Here is a 19881-nt window from a genome sequence, read left to right on the forward strand (position 1 = left end):
GACTATTGTCTTATTCTAATAACTGACTAACGTCTAAAGCTTACCTTTTGGCTGCAGCTGAATCTCGGCCACATCGTTGCCATAGTCGTTGACCACGGTGCAGTTGTATTTGCCATAGTGATAGGCCTGGCTGTCGCGTATGATGAGCGTGCTCTTCACGCCGCCTGGCACCGCGTCCACCAATATCGAATAGTCGTGACCGGACTCGGAGCTGATCTCCTGGCCATTGAACGTCCACGAGACGTGGCGAGCGCGTGGCACGCTGCTGGCAAAGCACTCAATGCGCGCCGTATCGCCGACCAGGCCGTACTGGGATCGCTGCGAGCTGATGCTGGGCGAGCCCTTCAGATAGACATAGGCATCCGCCGATATCTCAGCATAGCCTGGCACATTCGCCTTGCAGTAGTAGCGTCCGGCTGTCTCGTTGCTCACGCTGAAGGTCAGATTGGAGCTGGTGCCAACGACTCGATCGCTGGGATGCTGTATCCAGACAATCTCCGGCGGCGGATTGCTGTCCACCTCGCAATTGAGCGACACAATGCTGCCAAAGTCCGCCTCCATGGACTGTGGACGCTGCTTGAAACTGGGCGCATCTGTGGATGGGGATAGTGAAGCAGTCGTTAGGACTGCCGAACAGGATCGAGCTAATGCACACTTACAGCTTATGTCCAGCGTCTCGCTGTCCTCGCTCTTGCCCACCGAATTCTGTACCTCGCATTTGACAATGGCATCATGGAACTTGCGCGTCACGTTGCGTATGACCTGCAGATGGAGATTGTGATTGCGTTTGAGATTGCGATTGCGATTGCGATTCAGTCAGAGAATGACGGCAAATTGTGGGAACGTTATGTCTTTCCGGCAGCCGCAACTGGTTCTTGTTGGGGTCTGGTCAACTCCCCAGCCCCAGTTGTAATTGCCATGACAAAATAGCTCAGCAATAGCGACCCGGCCCACCAGCATTATACAACATTTTTATCGCAGCGGCAGCAAACTTGCTCTAATTATGCGGCTCGCTGCTGGAATGTGGACGTGGCCAGGCCAGCAGCCACGTTTTTCTATTGCGCAACAACGGAAGAGATGGATCGGCGAAGGGGGCCGGTTGCCCTGCCAGTTGCTGGAGCACTTACCATCTCAGTTTTTTGACCGCCTATAATTGGCTCGTCGTTGATGTACCAGCGATAACGGACATCGCTCGGATTGGCATCAGCACGGCACTCGAGTCGCACCTGTGCATGCTCCACGATGCGCTGAACGGCCCCAATCGCTGAGCCAGAGACAGAGCCGCTGGCGCTAGCGCTACCGCTTCCAGATCCAATCACATTCACCTTGACTTTCGGCGCGTACTTCACCTGTTAAACGGAAGGTTAAACAAACAATAGAAAACGGCTAACGAAAGCAAACAATGCAAGAAATATGGGAAATAATGTAAGGGCCTAGTTCAACTTGTTGACTAGCCAAGCTGGTCTGGATGCCGAATGGAATTTGTGAGACTGAAAGTATTGTAAGGAGTGATGTGAGTGCAGGGCAGTTGCTAGTTTTCTTATTCTTATTTAGTTATTCCATCTTTATTTCTTTCACATAGCAAAAGAGCTGCGTGTGCTTCTTGGCCTTTGCATCTGGTCTGCTCATCTTCCGGTCAGCGAAAAATATTAATAATGCGTTGAACTGTCAGAGTCTGATTGGATTGAGCTACTGAGGTTAGACTAAATTGAATTCTCATTATGGTTAGCTTCAAGCTGTGCCCACTCTGTCGGGACATTTCATTAGGCACCATCCATAATTAGTTTCAAGAGCGCTTTATGAATTTGTCAGCTGGTTGAGCCCCGGCTTTCAGTCAAGAAACGGAACACAGGACTGCAAATGTGTGGGCAATTGACAGACAAGTGTGGCACTCGGCCCGGGTGTATGGTAAGACTTTATTTCTGGGGCATTTTGACAGCTGGCCGAGGTCTTCGTAAGCCCTTGCATGCTTTCACTTAACTAATAATTTACCCTTGCCCTGTGTGCCATATGCCTTATGTTGTACTATGAATTAGCCCATCACTGTCAGGCCGTGTCCAACACAGAAGCCCATTCACAACGAAAGAAAAAAAAATAAACGATTGGACTGGGCAGCACGGGCAGCACTGGGCAGCACTGGGCAGCATCACGTAATATTGATAGTTGGCTCAAGCGTTGACTGTGACGCGTCAGCGCATTGTGCTAGGCACCTAGATAAGGCCTGGTCCCATTCACTGACCAGACCGATGCTGAAATTGCAATGGAACTCTGCAACAACAGCACAGACAGCTGCACTGTTCGGTTCGGCTATGAGGCTTTGGGAATTGAATGGAATGGAATGGAATTTAAGGGGCGGATTCTCAGGGTGGCGACGCTTACCTCGACACGTATTTTGGCTGAGCGATAGGTGCGGTCTGCCGTGTTCTGTGCCTGGCACGTGAAATTCGTGTTGTGGTGCTCCTTTTTGGGTGTGAGGCGCAGCAGCGATTTCGCCGTATAGCGTCGCAGATCGGGCAGCGGTATAACCGTATACTCTATGTTATCCGTTAGTACGTTGCCCAGGCCATCAATCCATGTAATCTGTGAGGGAGAGAGAGACATGTGGCGGGTAAGTGTTAGCTCAATTGTGGGCTAGGTAGTCAGCCAGTCGTCTGGCAGTCTGTCAGTCTGGCAGTCGAACAGTCGGGCAGCCTGATATAGAAACGTTAACAGAGGCTAACTCGGCCACACGGTCTGACTGGCATCCATTGTTTGTTTGATTGGTTTCGACTGACCCCGTGTGAAAGTACGCTTTCAACATGCTGCGGTTTGGCTGCTGCCCGGACTGTCGCGTACTGCAGTCGACTATCCAGCTATGTAGCATGCATGTGTGCGTGCTATTGCTTACCTCGGCTGCGGGCTTGCCGCCTATTGACACACACTCAATCTCCACCCTGCGATCCTCGGTGGCATAGATGACATCGCCCTGCGTTATTTTGGGCGCTTCCGGCGGCACCAGCACTGTGAGACCCGCAAATGTGGAACGTATGGCCGGCTGGCCCTCTGGACCGGGACTCACTTGGCACTGATACTTGGCATCATCGTCCAGCATCACCGGATAGATGTCCAGCGAATAGTCGCCCTCCTCATCGCTGCCCACCATGCCGTAGCGCTCAAACCCACTCAGATCACGGGACGTGCCCAGGCCAAAGTCATCCTTCGTCCACTGCAGTGTGCCCTGTTTGTTGATGACGCGACAGGGCAGCGTTACCCGTGCGCCGACCACAGCCGTCTGGTCCTGCGGCTCCATGGCGAAGCGCTGGTTCTGATAGCTCGTATACAGCGATGGAGTCGCCCCAGCCGCATCCACGCCCACCAGAACCAACAGCAGCAGCGCTGCCAGCGCCAGATGCTTGTCCATGCCTCCTCGTTCTAGCTCTTTTCGCTTCGTTGTCATGATGCCAAGCTGCGAAATGGGTGGGAAAGAGAGAGCTGATTAGTCGTCGCGTTAAGTTCGCTGTGCCTGTGAATTTTGCGGTGCATCTAAAAGTATGCAATGCTTTTTTTGCTGCCTTGACATTGGCTCGGGCTCGGAAGAAAACCAAATAGAATAAAAACTAATAATATTAAATAAAATAAACAATTCGCCATTTTGTTGCACAAATTGCTTGGGGCTCTTTTCAAGTATTATTATTGCGTTTATTGTTTATTGCTGATGCTGGCGCGTGTTTTTATATTCTTTTATTTATGGTTTTTTATTTCTTATTTTTTTCTTGTCTCTGCCTGCAAGTGTACGTGCGCACAAATAAAAATATAAATATAAAAAAATGAAGCAAGAAAACCGCGAACAAACAAAGAAACGAATAACATTCAAATTAGCCAAAAGTCTATGGAGTCTGAAGTGCGCGGCGTTTACACTGGTCCGCCTGGTACGGGTACGGGCCCAGGGTTACGTTTACGACCACCGAAACATATAAACGAGGAATGTGCAAAAATGTGGCCCGGCAATTCGTAAAATGTTAAAAATGTGCGCGCGTCATAAATATAAAAAATAAAGATGCGAAATATGAAATGCGGCGTGCAATAAAAAAAGGGTTGCCAGACAGCAGGCAGACAAGCCAAGTCACGACTGCTGGATACTCTGTCTCTCCTTCTCTCTCTCTCTCTCTCTGCAGAGTAATAAGTAAGTGAGCATGTATAATCGATCTTAACCTGATCTCAGTCAAGATGCGTAAAGGTGGTTCGATATATGCTATCGGGAGAGATTGGGTGAGATAGGGTGTAAGTTTTCGTTTTTACTCAGGGAATTCCGTAAAGACTTTCCTATCGAGCAACTCTTACCAAAGCCCCGCTGTTTGAATAGTTGAGCTAAATGGCCCACAAAAGCTGGCGTTCATGCGACTAGCTCTTGAATTATGAACTATTTATATGAACTTTGGCCAAATTATTGATTTGAATATCGATCGTTGGCCTCTTACGAGCATTCGTTGAGCTTAAAAACATAATGAGTTTAACCCCAAGCCAACTACTGTGTGTGTGTTTATCGATTCAATTCTTGGGCAACGTTGCCGCACAGCGTTTAATAAATTGCAGCTGAAATAAATACCTCCATTTGTACGGATATGTGTGCATATCTAAACACATACATATACACACATATCTATAAGCACCATCTAACCAATCAGGTGGTGTGCGTGTGCACCACACGGCGCTGTCATTAAACGCTGCACTTTGGGACCGTTGATTAGCTCCCAACTGTCCAACCGGCAACGACTTCGACCCCGACCCCGACCCCGACCCCAACCCCAACCCCAACCCCGACTCCGTCTCCAAATCCGAGTTCAACTCCGACTCCTACTCCGACTTCAACAGCGACTCTGCCTTCGTCCAAGTGCCTGCCCCACCCCCCCGCCTTTCACCTGTCGGCGGTTCATTGCTTGCTGTCAGGTGCGACCTGTGCTTGAATTTTCTCACGCATTTTTTTTCTTCACATTTTCAGTATATATATTATATATATACCATATATCTTTCTATATATGTATATTCTTTGGCAAGTAAGTAGTTCGCTTCCGCCACTTGGCGTCTATTGCTTTTCAACTAATTTTGTTTTCTTGTAGTTCGCGGCTGTTATTTGTTTTTATTGCATTTATACGGAAATTGGCGCTCCTCACACACACACGCGCAGACAGAGAAAATTATAGCAGAGCATAAAAAAAAACAGAGACGACGCCATGACACCGAAGAAGAAGAAGAAGAAGCAGCAGCAGCAGCAGAAATCCATAAAACCAAAGAGCAGCCCAAAACGCACAAAGCAAAAGATTACCGCGTTTGCTTCCGTTTCAGACTAAGGGAATGGAAGAGCAACAGCGAGCGATATGAAGCAGAGAGCAGGGAGCAGGGAGCAGGGGGGAAGCAGGGTATACCCCAAGACCTGGAAATGACTTAAAATTAGAGCCATGCACTGAGTTTTCGGGCTCTCACATGAGTGTGAGTGGGAACCATCTGGACTGACCGAAAGACCGAGACGATGGCCGCTAATTAAAAGTGATTATAGACACGCTCGTTTATCGCCAGCTCCACACCGTTTGCTACTCTCTCTCTCTCTTTCTTTTTTATGTTGTACTTCTTTTTTTTCTTACGTTATGCTGGAAAATGTCGAACAGCCAGAGATTTCACTTTCAGCCACACGCGATATATGTATGTACATAAGTGTTCAGTTTATTGTCATTTGATACACGAGCATCATGTCGAATTGCAAAATACGTACTCAGTTACCAAACTCTGTAGCCGGAGGTCATATTAGCTATGTGGTCTATTTTTAATTGCACCATATGACACTTTCTCCCAGTTTTATATGTTACATCTCAATATGCTGATCAGAATGGGGAAAAAATAAGCTCTGCTTAAATTACAATAATTAATAGAACACAGTAATCTCCTCAATTTGTTTTTAACATTATTTTTTTATGGTTTTAAGCTCTAGTATTTTGTCAAAATCAAGCTTATAGAATATGTATTCAATAAAATCGATGTGTAAAATGAAAAGTTTATTGTTTTCCTGAGAATTTTCATTTAACATAAAATTGTATATTATTGTTTACTAAAACCTCCCAAAAACCAACTTGAATGTATCCAAAACATGCGTTTTAATAAGAATTTTAGCGCATATTAAATGTGTTTTTAACTGTTAATAGAGCAGTAATAATGCTGAGCTACTCGAAAAATGAAGTTTATCGTTGTTCTGTGTCACAGGTAGATTTCTTAAGAGATTTGCAAGCCGAAGAGATTCCCAAAAGCTCTTAAGACTCTGTTATTTATTATTTATTATTTGTGCCAATTAAAATTATTTCTATTTATCATGTTGAATTGTGTGTCAGATCAGCTAGCTGAGCAGGGCTTAAGGACCAATTCGAATGTGTGCACACACACTCAAACACACTGAAACACACTGAAACACACACGCATAAAATAGGTATATTAAGCTATTTATTTGATTTATGCAATTCTCATATCCGTATTTCGCATCAAAGATTCATTCCAAGCGCTGTTCGCTGTGCGCTGTTCGCATTTTATTAATTAAATATTTATTATGAGATTTTCGAATTTCGATTCACTTAATTTTTATCTGTTGTCTCTTTCCCTTTCAATCTCTCTTTCACCCGCTCTCTCTCTCTCTCTCTCGTGTGGAGACTCCACACACTGGCAATGACTGATTTGGCAGGCATGGGGTCCCCGCTTGAAACCAAAATGCCAATCATTCGACAAAAAAAACATTTCCGCTCCAAACGCTTTCCGCTCCAGTTTTCAATTTTTGCTGCCGCTTGCTGCTGCCAGTTGTCGGTTGCCCGTTGGCTGGTTGCAAGCTGAGAGTTGCCCCAACTGGCTGCAGCTACAGTAATTATTTTCAGGCGACGCTTATCACACATAAATCTCTAGTTGGCTCTGGTCAACCAATCGATGCAGCAGCAGCAGCATCGATGACTGGGGGAGCGAACAGAGCAGAGAACAGAGCGGCGGCAGCCGGGACGAGGGCAGCTTGTTTTGTCAGCGTCACTTCCCTGCCATTGGGCTTCCTTTAGTGGCAGCTGCTGCTGCTGCTGCTGCTGCTGGACACCAGACTGGCCACTGGCCACTGGCCACAAGATGGTTGCAGCTGCAGCATGCGTACAGCATCCTTTACGCAGCATGCCAAACATCTTTGCGATATTTATAGCCGACTGCAGCATTGGGGAACAGGTGCTGCGGCAACGCCCGATAGCCAGCTCCGAGCACCGAATCCCGATGCTTGACTCCAATGAAGTTATTTTTGTGATGAATGTGAGCTCTCTCAACTCAGCGCCCATCGCCCCATGCTAATTATTTTCTGCTCGACGCGCTCCGGTCGAACCAGTTTGTGGAGCCAAGCCAAGCAAAGCCAAGCCAAGCCAAGCCCCGACCCGCCTGGCCCGCTTGCATTATTATCATCTTTTAGTTATTAGATGCAAGCTGCAGCGGATGTTGAGCTTCCTTCGCTCTCAGACTTTTGTCATTTACAGTTTTGGCCTCATTGGCAGCCGGGCACCTCGACAGCGACAACGACAACGACAACGACAACGAAAGCGGCAGCGGCAGCGGCAGCGGCAGCGGCAACTAGCAATCGGTCGAGCGACCTGCCTCTCTCATAAATCAATAAAAAGCCCACCTGGTACAAATAACTTTGGAACAATTTATATATATATTGAACGCTCGCCACTGAGCCGTGGCAAAGTTTTTGCCCAGCCAGGCCAGGCGTTTGACTTGGGCCACTTTCTACGCCAATTTCTTGGCCAAGATTTAACGCCACAATTGCAGCTGCACACACAGCGTACACACATTTGTTCTGATGCAACCCATAAACCCCTCTTTTTTGTGTCCCACCTCTTGCAGGGAAGGCCAATCAATGGACTTTTACTCTTGGGGCAATGGGGATCTTAACCCTGTACCTTTTATGATGGCAGCTCAGAGAGCAGCGCGTAGTTTGACTAGCAAAACAATTAGCTTTTGTCCTTTAGACAATGAGCTGAGACACAGCGAGCACATTTCTGTTGTTTCGTGCTAGACAGCTTTTGTACGTAGCAGCGTAATATGAAAGAGAGCAAAATGATTGATGGGCCTAACAAAGTGAGAGCTTTGATGTAGAAGGATTTTGAAGAAGAGTTGTGGTTAAAGAGCGAACAAGGAGAAGGATCGAAAGAAAGAAATATTGACATAGAAAGAGATAGCGAGAGAGAGACAAAAGTAACTGATGAAAAAAGTGGCATATGTGAGAGAAGGCAAATCAAGTGAGAGTGAGAAAGAGAGAGAAGACAAATCAAGCTCAATTTTAACTGGCACATTAACCAGCAGTTAAAGCGTTAACTGTACCGTAAGCAAAAAACCAACTGCTTCTACTCAGACTTGACTTACACACACAGGCGCACACACACTCAATCACACACACACACACACACACACAGTGGCCTTTCGGGACCGGTTAACCCTTCACAAAAAAAGGGGCTACTTAAAGGACATTTGCTGAGAAAATGAAAATGGCAACGGCAAAGTGTCAGGCAGGAGGAGATGATGTGGGGAGGGTGGGAAGAGGCGCAAGGACAGATGGCAACAGATAAAAGGTAACGGATATTGGAGCAGCCCACAGTTAGGCAGAGATTAGGACAATTAAAAAAGGGAATGCTTAACAATTAAAATCAATTTGTGTCCAGTCCCAAGTGCGTATGTGTGTGCGTGCGTGTGCGTGCGTGCGTGCGTGTGTGTGTGTGTGTGTGTGTGTGTGTGTTGCACTTTGTTGTCAGTTTGTTTGCTTGAACAAATCAACTAAAAGGTAGCTGCTCCTATGCGCAAAGGGCCAAGTGGCAAAGCCAAAGCCGAGGCCCGAGCACCCGCCCGAGCCCGAGCCAGAGTCAAAGCAAAACCAACAAATCCAAACTAACTGATGGCACAGGGTGGCGCAGGGGGAGGGTGATTGTATCGAAGAGTGTAGTCAATAGAAATGTGTGGAGCACTTGGCAGGCGCCATGCAAAATGCTCCAAGGGCAACTCGTACCAGTGTCAATAAAAGGCTGAGGCCAACGGGCAAAAAATAAACTTAAATCGCCTATTAATGGTAGTCCCTAGCAGCCCAACACACACACATATAGAAACACACACTCACACACACACACACACTCACACACACACACAGCTAATGGGATTGGAGCCCCGTGGGTGGTCCTTTCAAGAGAATGGTCCCATATCTACAAGCTCAGCAAAAGTTCAGTTTCGTCCTGTGCGCAGGAAATGTGAGATAAAAAGGACCACTCACTCGCCTCTCCACAAACGTCTATGCGGTTGCAAGGCGGGAAGGGGAAGGGGGGGTTCGATCAGAATGGGGCTTTAACATTTGCCAGCTTATCGTTTTGACATTTAATCAGTTCACTTTGCGGGCCTTTTTCGTGCTGCCCCTCGATTAGCTGCCTCGACGAGCGCTCAGGTTGGTCGCTAAGCTGCTTCCTCGGGCAGCGGGCACATCATTAGCATAATTCTAACATAATTCCTGACATGCTACAACGTTCAAGCATAAAATTATTAAACAACAAAATCATATGTGGCCCCCCAAAAACTCCGCTCGATGCGCGCGTCTTAACAAGCAGAAAATCAGAAAAGACCAAAAAAAAATAAAATAAAAACCAAAGAAATTAAAAAAAAAAAAGTTGACAGCAGCAACAACGCGCAGAAGAAGAAGACAAAAAAAAAAAAAAACTGGACGCTCAACGAAAGTTGCCCAGCCACATCGAAACAGAATTTCAATCAGTAAATTGAACACCTGAACTTAACTGATTTCGTGCTGTGGGTCTGCGGCGCTGGGGAGAAGCAGCGTGCGAAGCCGAAATTGAGAAAAGAAGATGTTGCCGCCGCAACGAGAGCGCAAACACAACTACAACAACAAGAGCAGCAGCAACAGCAGCAAACCCAAGAACAACAACAATAACAAGAAGAAGAACTACAGTAGCAGCAGGAACAACAAGCTAAAGTCGAGCAGTCGGGGCGCAGCAGGAAATTAAGACAGGCACATCAAGAAGCAGAGAGAGAGAGAGAGAGAGAGAGAGAGAGAGAGAGAGAGAGAGAGTGCGAGTTCGATCCCCCAAGTCTGCTTCGCATCGAAATGACACGCAAGACAACTTGGAAATCTTCTTGCCAGCTGTCTGGTTAGCTATAGCTCCAACTCCAACTCCAACTCCAGCTCCGACTCCGAGCCCAACTCCGACTCCAACTCCATTTGCAAAGTGCTGTCAAAATCTGTGAAGAAATTCATGTTTATGGTTTTGTATTACAACAGTTTGGCCAGTTGCTTGGGCCCCTCTCCATCTCCAACTCCAGCTCCGTCTTCATCTCCATCTCCATCTCCGTATTAGACTTAAGTTTTGTATAACTTTAAGCCTTATTAACATATTTTATGCCCCGTCGATCGTTTTGTATGCTCGATGCCAGCCCAGCTCGCTCGCCCACACACAGAAACGACTAAAATACAATTTTCGAGCCACACTTTTGCCATAAGACTTTTGACGTGAAAAGGCCGTGTGGGCTGGCCAAGATCGATCCATACCAATTCATTTCGATCGCCCGTTTGCCGCACGCAAGCAGCAGCAACAATAACACCAACAACAAGTGGAGACTATGATGAAATTTTTTTTGACTGGGAAATGCCCAAGAAACTAGATTTTTAACCCTAACGGAATCCATATACTCATATTCTTCTTGGATACTCATAATATACTCGTTGCTCTTATTAGAATCGATATTATCTCACGTGAAAGTACTTAAATAAACACTTGTTCATTTATAATACTCATTTCTTAGCTCGCATACTTAAAATACTTCCATTACGAACTCTTATTAGTAGTCTCTCTCTCAATGTTATCAATTATTAAATCAGTTTCAATAAGAAATTTTAGAATCGATAATAGCTAACACGTGTGCATATGCATGTGTGATTTCATAATACTCATTTACTTATACTCATAATTCTTGTATTATCTTATACTCATTCAACGATTTATATGTCAAAACTATAGTAGCTATCTAGCGTATACTCATATTCGCATTTGAAAATACTCAAGTATTAAAGTTTTTTTATTCTCCTGAAAATGTCGTATTAGAATTGTATATTCATAATTTTCATTCAGTTGTAGCTCGTATACTCATAATACTCGTCGTACTTTGTACTCATCTACATATACTTCATGACTTATGTAATCATATATTCAAATACTCTTATACATATATTAATGCTCACACACTTGATTGCAGAATGTTACAGTTACTGAGCCTTCTACTATACCGATACACTTATAAGACAATGCAATCTGTATTCGAAACTCTTCTATTCTCAATAATACTCTTATACTCAATCTCAATCTAGAATGCAATCAATGCGCCCTCAATTGACAGATATGACATTTTTGTGTGCCTTAGACGCAGCAATAGCTGCCACATGGCTGGCTCTAGCTGCCCCAACCGTGCAGCAGCTAATTGAGTTATATACCGAAAGTCGGAGGCAAAGCCGCCGCCGGAGCCCCCCGTTGTCGAATGGCCGCATGACGCAGCATTTGGGCGCGGAAAGTGCAACCAACGGGGCGCACAGGTGAACGTACAGCCAAGAAAAAACTTTTCGAATCGAAAAGAAATACAAGCACAAATCAATTCAATAAATTTAGATATATGTACATATATATCTATATATATGCATGCATATAAAAGACTTTTTCTATACAGGTTTTATTTATATTTATTTATTTTATTTTTTTCTTCTGTTTTTTCGTTGTTTTTGGATTGGATTGGATTGGATTGGATTGAATTCGGGTTTCGGTTGCGGGGTCTCATTGTGGGGCGCCCCCTGGAAAACGTTGTGTGGATGTCGATGTCAGGCGCTGGCTGGCTTAGTTATTGGCTGGCTTAGTGCATTCAGAGTTTGGGCTAACGAATCGAATCAAAACGTGTTAGAAAAGAGCATAATAATGAACTAGCATAGACAACAACTGCAACAACAACAACAACAACAACAACAACAACTAACTGCGCGACCCACTCACGGCCGCATTCAAGTTTGAGCCTGAGTTTTTCTTTATGGTTTTTCATTTCGTTTGTGGTCGTTCAGGTTGTTCATGTGTGGGCGTGTTTGCAATAGCAAAGACCGTGCAACAACAACAACAACTCGGCCATAAGAGACACCTTCGACAACGTTGTCGCCATCGACAACGCCAGCTTCGTCCAACTAAATCCGATTATAACTAATTATTATGAGCGCCAAGCTCGAGGCACGTTGCTCGGCCACCAAGCGAACACCCCGAGAAAGAGAGAGAGAGAGAGGGGGAGAGAGAGAAAGAGTTGCCAGCTGTAGCAAAGTGCCAGAGTTGTCAGCCCCTGCGATTGCAGCAGCTCTTAATTCAATGCTGGTAACGACGATTGCCCAAGCGGCAGCTCTCCAAGGGCTTGGCGTGGGCAGAGAATGCCCCACAACGTTGTTCAGGTTGTTGTTGTTGTTCAGGTTGTTGTTGTTGCTGCTGCTGCTGCTGCTGGGTTTTTGTAGTGCACAGACGAAGCTTGTCATAAGCTGTTCTATATACGAACTTTTTTAGCCCGGGACCAGTAAAAACAAACTAAATGCAAATCTCATCTAGTTGAATCTGTCAAATTCATCATGCCCTATGTATAATTAATGTGGAACACAAAACATGTGCACTTAAATCCACATTAATCTATTTTATATTTTTATTTGGTCAGAGCATATATTGAAAAAACAAAAATATTTGCACACAAGCATTTTATTTTCAAAAAAAAAGTGTTTAATATATGCATATATATTATATAAAGCGACCTATGCAAACTTTTATGGGTGCATCCTTAAGATTGCGGGACTAGTCTATATAGAAACAGACAGACTCAGCTTTTGATAAAGACAAATAAATTTATTTTAACTATGGAATTGGAGTTTCCTTCTTCACACGCTATAACCTATAACCCAGTCGTAAAATATGGCTAGTAAAGTTGATATGAGATGAAAACGTAAACAACCCGAAGTCGATTACTTGGATTCGCAAATAATACTTTACCAATTTCTTATGCATTATATTATATCACATGTTCTGTCTTTATAATGTGTTTTATGATTTATGATATAATTACAATCGTAACTTGTGTGAAATAATCAAAAAATTTTGTTATTATAAAAAAATGACATAAAATATTGCAATACATCAAATAAATATTGCAATATATTAAATATTCTTATAATATTAAATATTCGCTTCACGTAATAGTATTCGAATTCGAAATAATCCTTTGGGTTGGGTTTTAAGAAATGTATATAAACTTGGGATATAAGATTATTTGAAATAAAGACTATTTTTCGAATATGCATATTGCATATTGAAATATACAGATTTATATATTCTACAATATACTCTACTCAACTAAATAACTTGAGATAAATAACTGAATCATGGCTGGAATTTGGTGAAGTATTCTTACTTTCCAAGGTTTTTGAGGTTTGGCTTTGAGGTTCTTTAGGGAACTCTAGGAAATCTAGAACCGGTCAACATCTTATTAGTTAATTTAATTTCATTTAATTTAGTTAACATTTGAGACATTTTGTTAGCAAACATCTTGGAGTTGTTGCATTGTCATATCAAAAACTATTGTGGCGAACTTTTTGGCCAAGTTCATCGAGTATTTGGACTTTTATTTGTTTATATGTGGAATATTTGTCAAAAAGACTTACCGTTGCCCTCAAGGCTGTGGCTGCCTCCGACTTCGACTGTGGCAGCGACTTTGTCAAAGCTGCAAGAAAAATAATAGCATATATAAAAATATATATATATATTTATATCAATATATGTATATGTATGGTATGTAGAGTTTGTGTAGAAGTCAGCTTATTAATTTAAGGTTTTCTTGTGTACGTATTAATTGTTGTTATTGTGCGCTATTGTTGTTAAATTGTTGTTGCTGCTGCTGTTTAGACCATAAACACGCACGAGTCGTGTTAGGTCGCGCCGGCTTCCGCATTTGGCCGTTGGGGCCTTTATCCTGGTACTTTGGGGGCGGGCATCACAAAATGTTTCTTAGACATATTATAGCCAGTGCTCTGCTCTGGTCTGGTCTGGTCTGGTCTGGCCTGGTCTGGTCGGGTTCGTCTAGCTGAGGCACGCATTTTTCGCATAAAATCGACATGTTTATGCAGACCTCATAATTACAAGCAGCGGGGTAGGGGGGGTTTACTAACTGATGGCCATAGTTGTTGCAGTTTTCATGTGTATTGAAAATTGATTAGTGGCCATTCTTATAGCAGACAGAGGGAATGTGTCCAAGGCAGAGCTTTAAACACACTGTCGGTTGGCTGGAGTCAAATCGGATTTAATTTCAAGCTCAATTTTATACCATATTCTATTGACATTGCTGTCCACTAAGCTTCGACCACAACTCAAAATTCCAACTGGTTTACGGATGGCCACAAAGCGCAGCTGTTGGCCCAGAACATTGGCCAATTGACCGACGACCGACGACCGGCGACCGAGACTCGAAGCAGTTGGAAAATTTCGTAGCAACAATCGCTATGCACATACATATACACATACATATACATATATCAAATAGTTCTGCCAACTCACAGAGTTCTTGTTTTATGCTGCTAATGCAAGTTTTTAATTGAATTACGCAAAAGCCGGAGACAAATGCTGAAAGATACCGACAGTCTGAATGGCCCAGACAGAGACCGAAATAACTGATGGAAATAGTTGCAATAATTTCTGCAATGTATTTTACTGCGACGCTTGCCCACCAATACTCTATGGGGTATATTAGGTTTGTATGTAAAGTTTGCAACTCTTTTCGATTTGCCTAAGAGATTTCTTGCGGTCGCCAAATAGTTGCCAACTTGCCAAGACTCGACTGCAAAAGCTTTCAGATGAGGAATTCCCCTTTTAAATACTCATTTTAAAAAGCTAAAATAATTGATGTGACGATCCTTGGAATATTCCACACGCAACTGTGGAAAATGGGTCGAAAATAATTATATAAGAATTTGTTGTTTACCAAACGATCTTTGTATTAATTTATGTGAGATGTTTTTTATACTTTTAGGAAAATTCAGCCCTTTTCTAGTGCGGGATATGAGGGTAAATCAGGGAATTTGTTTGGTAAAGTTTCGGGTTCTAGCTGAATAGACAGTACATATGGGATATGGTATTCGAGTACCCTTCTGTTTCTTGGAGTTAAACATTCGTATATCAGTCATAATAATTGCCACAAGTGGATTTGTAACGTTAGCTTGGGAGTATTTGCATTGTGGAAAAGAAAAGCCTGAAACTTATATATGGAATTGGTAAGTGTATCTCCTAGTCGGGCTGATTGCTTAAGTACTTGTGACTTGTTTACCATGCATGCACGTAACAAATTGAAAAATTGACATATTTGTGGAAGGGCGGGCGGTCGAGCCTGTAAGTAACCACAGATAGGGCTGTTCCTTCAGAGAGTCAGCCCGAGCCCGAGCCCGAGCCCGAGCCCAAGCTCCAGCCATACGGCAGACCCGCTCGCCTCCGATTGCATTTGATAAACAGCATGCCATGATTCATGAGCCAGGCTCTATTATCCTTTTGCATGCGCCAGAGCCTAACGAAAATGCATGCGGAAATGTTTGTAGCGCAGGGGCGCGACTGCGCGGGGGGGTTGGCCGCGCGGGTGGCATAAAAGTGAAATATATGCGACGTATTCATAAGAAAACATGCGATGCAATAAAAAAAAAACAACAACAAAACAAAACAACAAATGTGAAAACAAAAATACAACGAGAGGGTACAAAACGTGTAGCACGAAACCGAAGCAAACCAAATGGAATCCAAGCCCCGTTTGCTGAATGAATCAGTCCGACTCTCTGTCTATCTATAAATGTATATTTGCCTCTGTTTCCCTGTTTGTGCGTGTATGTGTGTGTGGGAGTAAAAAACGCACTCCAGGACATGGCCACGAGAGAACAGACAGCTACAAAATGGATGAACGTGGCAACAACCGTTAAGTGGTTGCCTGTTGTCCTTGTTGTACTCTGAAATGTTTTACAAACTCAACGGAAAATTGTTTAAAAAAAACACACACACACGCACACACACAGAGAAATGTAAATAAATAAATGAGAACTGAAAAAGCGGAAACTGATTGAGAGAACTGTCTGGCAAATGTGTTATAAGCTTCGCGGGCTTGTCTATTCTATTCTATTCTATTCTATTCTATTTTCTTCTCAGTCTTTTTCGGGGGGTGGCAACCCTCTGGGCGAGCCCGGCTCCGGGGTGTTCCAGCTGTCCCAGTCAGCTGGCCAATGCGCTAATTTACGCAGCAGGGGCGGGTGAGGGGCATAAGCCCGAAAAGGGGAGAACAAATATAAAAAATACATAAAATAAACAAAATAAAATAGGCATAGCAAATGAGACAAAGCCGCATGAGTCATCCTGTCACAGGGCGACATGGCGACAGGGTGACGTTGGGGTTAGAGGAGACACAATGCTGAGCTGTCAGAGGGTTGCGTTTTTTGGTTTTTTTTTTTACTACTAGTTGTGCAAGTACAAGTACAACAACAACTACACAGTTTAACTGGAACTGGAACACAAAGAAGTCGGCCAAGATAAGGAACAGCTGGCGCTGGAGCGGGCGAAGTTGCGAAGTTGCCAGGGGGCAGCAATGAGTCACACCAAAGTTTAATATGACAGCTGAAATATATGTCGGAGTTGGGATAAGTCGTGCTGTGTGGGCAATTTCGATATTAAACTAGCTAGTGTTGTGCAGCGCACAGCACTTGAGTCTCTCTACAACACTGTTAGCGTGACAAGATAGCAGAGACTGTCATTGAGTGCGGCTGTGGTTTGACTGTACGTCAATTGAGCTGATTTGACAGAAAATCTTAGGAGACAGCACACGGACGATGACGCATTGCACTCTCAATTTTAGAGATAAGAAAGTCTATTACATAAAAAAAAGCAATATGCACAATGCGCATTGAATGGGATTTATTAAAAGCTTTAAGCTGCTTTTAATAACTTGCAAAGCTTTTAATGTGCTTTATTGCTTAAAGAAATGTAGAAAAAGCTGTCGGTAAAAACAAAAGCTTAGCAAACACTGCATGCTACTCGCTTTAGTCTAAAAAAGTTCTGTAAAAGCTGTGAAAGCACATGCAAGTTTAGAGGGGGACTAATAGAAAGTGACTCAAAACTTAAATGCAAAACTGTAGTCAATTAAATTTGCTTTATTTTTTTGTATTGCAAGCTGCCAAAAATTGATCAGGTATGTCTATGGTTATATTGCTGAAGAAAACTTGTTAAGTTTTAGCCAATTTTAATGCTGAATAAGTTCTTCAAAAATATAAGTAATTATGATTAATCCAAAGCTTACAGCTCGTGCCATTTTAAATAGGATCAGCTTTACTTAAGTTTTTCAGTAATCATTCAAAAGCAATTGATTTACTAGTATGTACTTGTAAGTCATGCACCTAGTAATTGATATATATATATATTTATATAAATAAAGAAACCATTTCAAGATTAATCCTAGACCTAATAGTCCATTCAGCTAGTGTCACACATAATTGATAAATATCATATGGTATGTTATCTGAATTGCATTCTGTTGTCAGTTCCTATTTATATATATGAATATGCATATGCAGAATTGATTTATATTTCTAAAAATAAAGAAAACATATCAGGAGAAATCCTGGACCTTATAGGCCATTCAGCTAGTGTCATTTTGACTGAAATTTAGATATGCGGCACACATAATTGATAAATATCTTGTGGAATGTTATCTAAATTGCATTCACTTGGCAGTTTATATTTATATATATATTTATACATATATATATGTATGTATGCATGATTGTATATCTGGGCAGCAATTATCTGTCTGTGTGGGAATATTCCTTTGGCAAATGGCCGCCGCAGTTGGCCGCAAATATTTGCCAGTGTTTCTCGCATATCTTGTGGCCGGGCGACGCTCTCAAAGTTGGTCTTATCTAAATGCCATTCGGTTGGAGGGTACAAAGTTGCTAGCTAGATATTTAGATAGCGCATATAAGACAAGCATTTGCGGTCAAACCGGGCCACTGAACTTGCCAAGAAGTTGTGCGGAGAGTCAGTCAGAGTCAGTCAGTTAGTTGATAAAACTGTGGCAGGGCTCAAATCCACTTGGGCCAAATGTAAATATTAAATTTGCGCATAAAAATAATACGGCTAGAGATACAACGAAATGTTAAATGCTAACCGAAGCTCAAGCTCAAGTTGATGCAAATACATTGAAATATTGAAATGAAATACTGATGGGACCAAACAGCCAAAGACAAGCCTGGAGCTGGGGCACCGACTAAACCCAATCGTTGCTTGAGCTCTGCACAAGCTGGAGTGAACTCAGGCACACACACACACAGCTTGGCTTGGTGGTTGTGTTGGCAGAGGCAGGCCCGGCTATAAAAAGCTTGCCAGGACTATGAAGTGCTAGCCAAAGGTCCTGACGCAATTGACGCTCCGGCAACGCCAACGACAACGACAACGACAACGAGGTTGGAGCAAGAAAAAAAAAAAATGGAAGACGACTCCATAATAATTTTATGCGCTTCCAAAAAACTTCCGCTCAGTCATAGCGTTGTGTTTCCGGCAAGGAGCGCCACGAAGACATTTCGCACACACACACACACACACACACACCAGCACACTCGCACACACACGCACACATGCCGCCAAATTGCCATAGAATTTTTGCTTTACTTGGCCCGTCAAGCTTTTCCTTTATGTTCGCCTTCGTCGCTGGCTTGATTTTTGCCTCGTCGGACGTCTTAGAATGGCAGGGGTTGGCGGGAGGATGAGTTAAGGGATTCAGTAACTGGCAGCCGGCAACCGGCAACCGGCAACTGGCAACTGCGGGCTGGGATACTGGTTACTGGTAACTGGGTACTGGGTACTGGGTACTGGGCATGGCTTGACTGAATGAATGAATGAATGTTCAACTGTCACTTCCGTTTGCCAAGCCACCCACCACACGCGTCGGACGACGACAACAGCGACAACAGCAGCAGCAACAACAACAGCAGCAACAGCAACAGCAGCAACAGCAACAGCAACATATCAGCATACATTCTTGCTGACGCGCTTCAGCTGAAGCAGCAGCAGCAGAGGCAGGCGCTGAGCCGCAGGACGAGGCGTCGACATTGTAGTTGCTGCTGCTGCTGCTGCTCTTGTTATTGTTGCTGCTGCTTAGAGGGGGTGTATCCAGCAGAGGGGCAAGTGGAGGGGGGGGCTCGGGGCTGTGTAGCAAGCAGCGACGAGTAATGACATATTCAAACGCAGCGCGAAGTTGTCGACGGGCGAAGGCGTCAACCTGCCCCGCCCCTCACGCTTCGCCCACTCAGGCGTCTCTCTGTGTGCGAGTAGAAAGAAGTAAATGCGCACAAAAAAATACAAAAAATATACAAAAAAAAAAACACTGAAGCGTTGCCAGACATTTTGACAAAGTTGGCGACAAGGACGTACACTTGTAATAACATAAAAAGGATATTGTAAAACATTTTCATAAGTTCTGTCGCAGACGCTGCTTAGAAATCGCAAGACGACGGGCACGGCGTGGGTGCGGGGGAATGGGGAATGGGGAATGGGGGCGAGGCGTCGGTAATGGGAACTATTCACTAAACTGTGACTGAGCGTTGCCAGTAGATGCAATTTTTATAAATGGCTGTGTGCCCGTCTAATACATTGATCACTTGAGTTGCCTCACAGGAAGTTCTCAGTATCCGTACCACATAGACCCTGCCCCTCTCTCTTCCTCTCTCCCATATAGGGAAATAGGTAACAAAAAATTATGCACAAATTGTTGCAT

The 19881-nt window shown here is 43.8% G+C and overlaps 1 protein-coding gene across 3 annotated transcripts in view; it reads right to left on the reverse strand.

Annotated features, from left to right (window-relative positions):
- The window catches only part of rst (roughest), a 227841-nt gene that overhangs the window by 1771 nt on the left and 206189 nt on the right, over positions 1-19881 (reverse strand). For all 3 annotated transcript variants that reach the window (XM_064700631.1, XM_064700633.1, XM_064700632.1), the window contains 6 exons: positions 13754-13812; positions 2888-3445; positions 2380-2580; positions 1128-1349; positions 660-762; positions 45-593 (listed from right to left, as the gene is read on the reverse strand). In XM_064700631.1, the coding sequence (XP_064556701.1) occupies positions 45-593; positions 660-762; positions 1128-1349; positions 2380-2580; positions 2888-3436 (1624 nt within the window). In that variant the 5' untranslated portion in view covers positions 3437-3445; positions 13754-13812. The remainder of the gene's footprint in view (positions 1-44; positions 594-659; positions 763-1127; positions 1350-2379; positions 2581-2887; positions 3446-13753; positions 13813-19881) is intronic.

The sequence above is a fragment of the Drosophila montana genome, unplaced genomic scaffold (genome assembly GCF_035044405.1).
Source record: "Drosophila montana isolate Dmon_TW-CO22-7 unplaced genomic scaffold, ASM3504440v1 contig_1853_1, whole genome shotgun sequence".
NCBI lineage: Eukaryota > Metazoa > Arthropoda > Insecta > Diptera > Drosophilidae > Drosophila > Drosophila montana.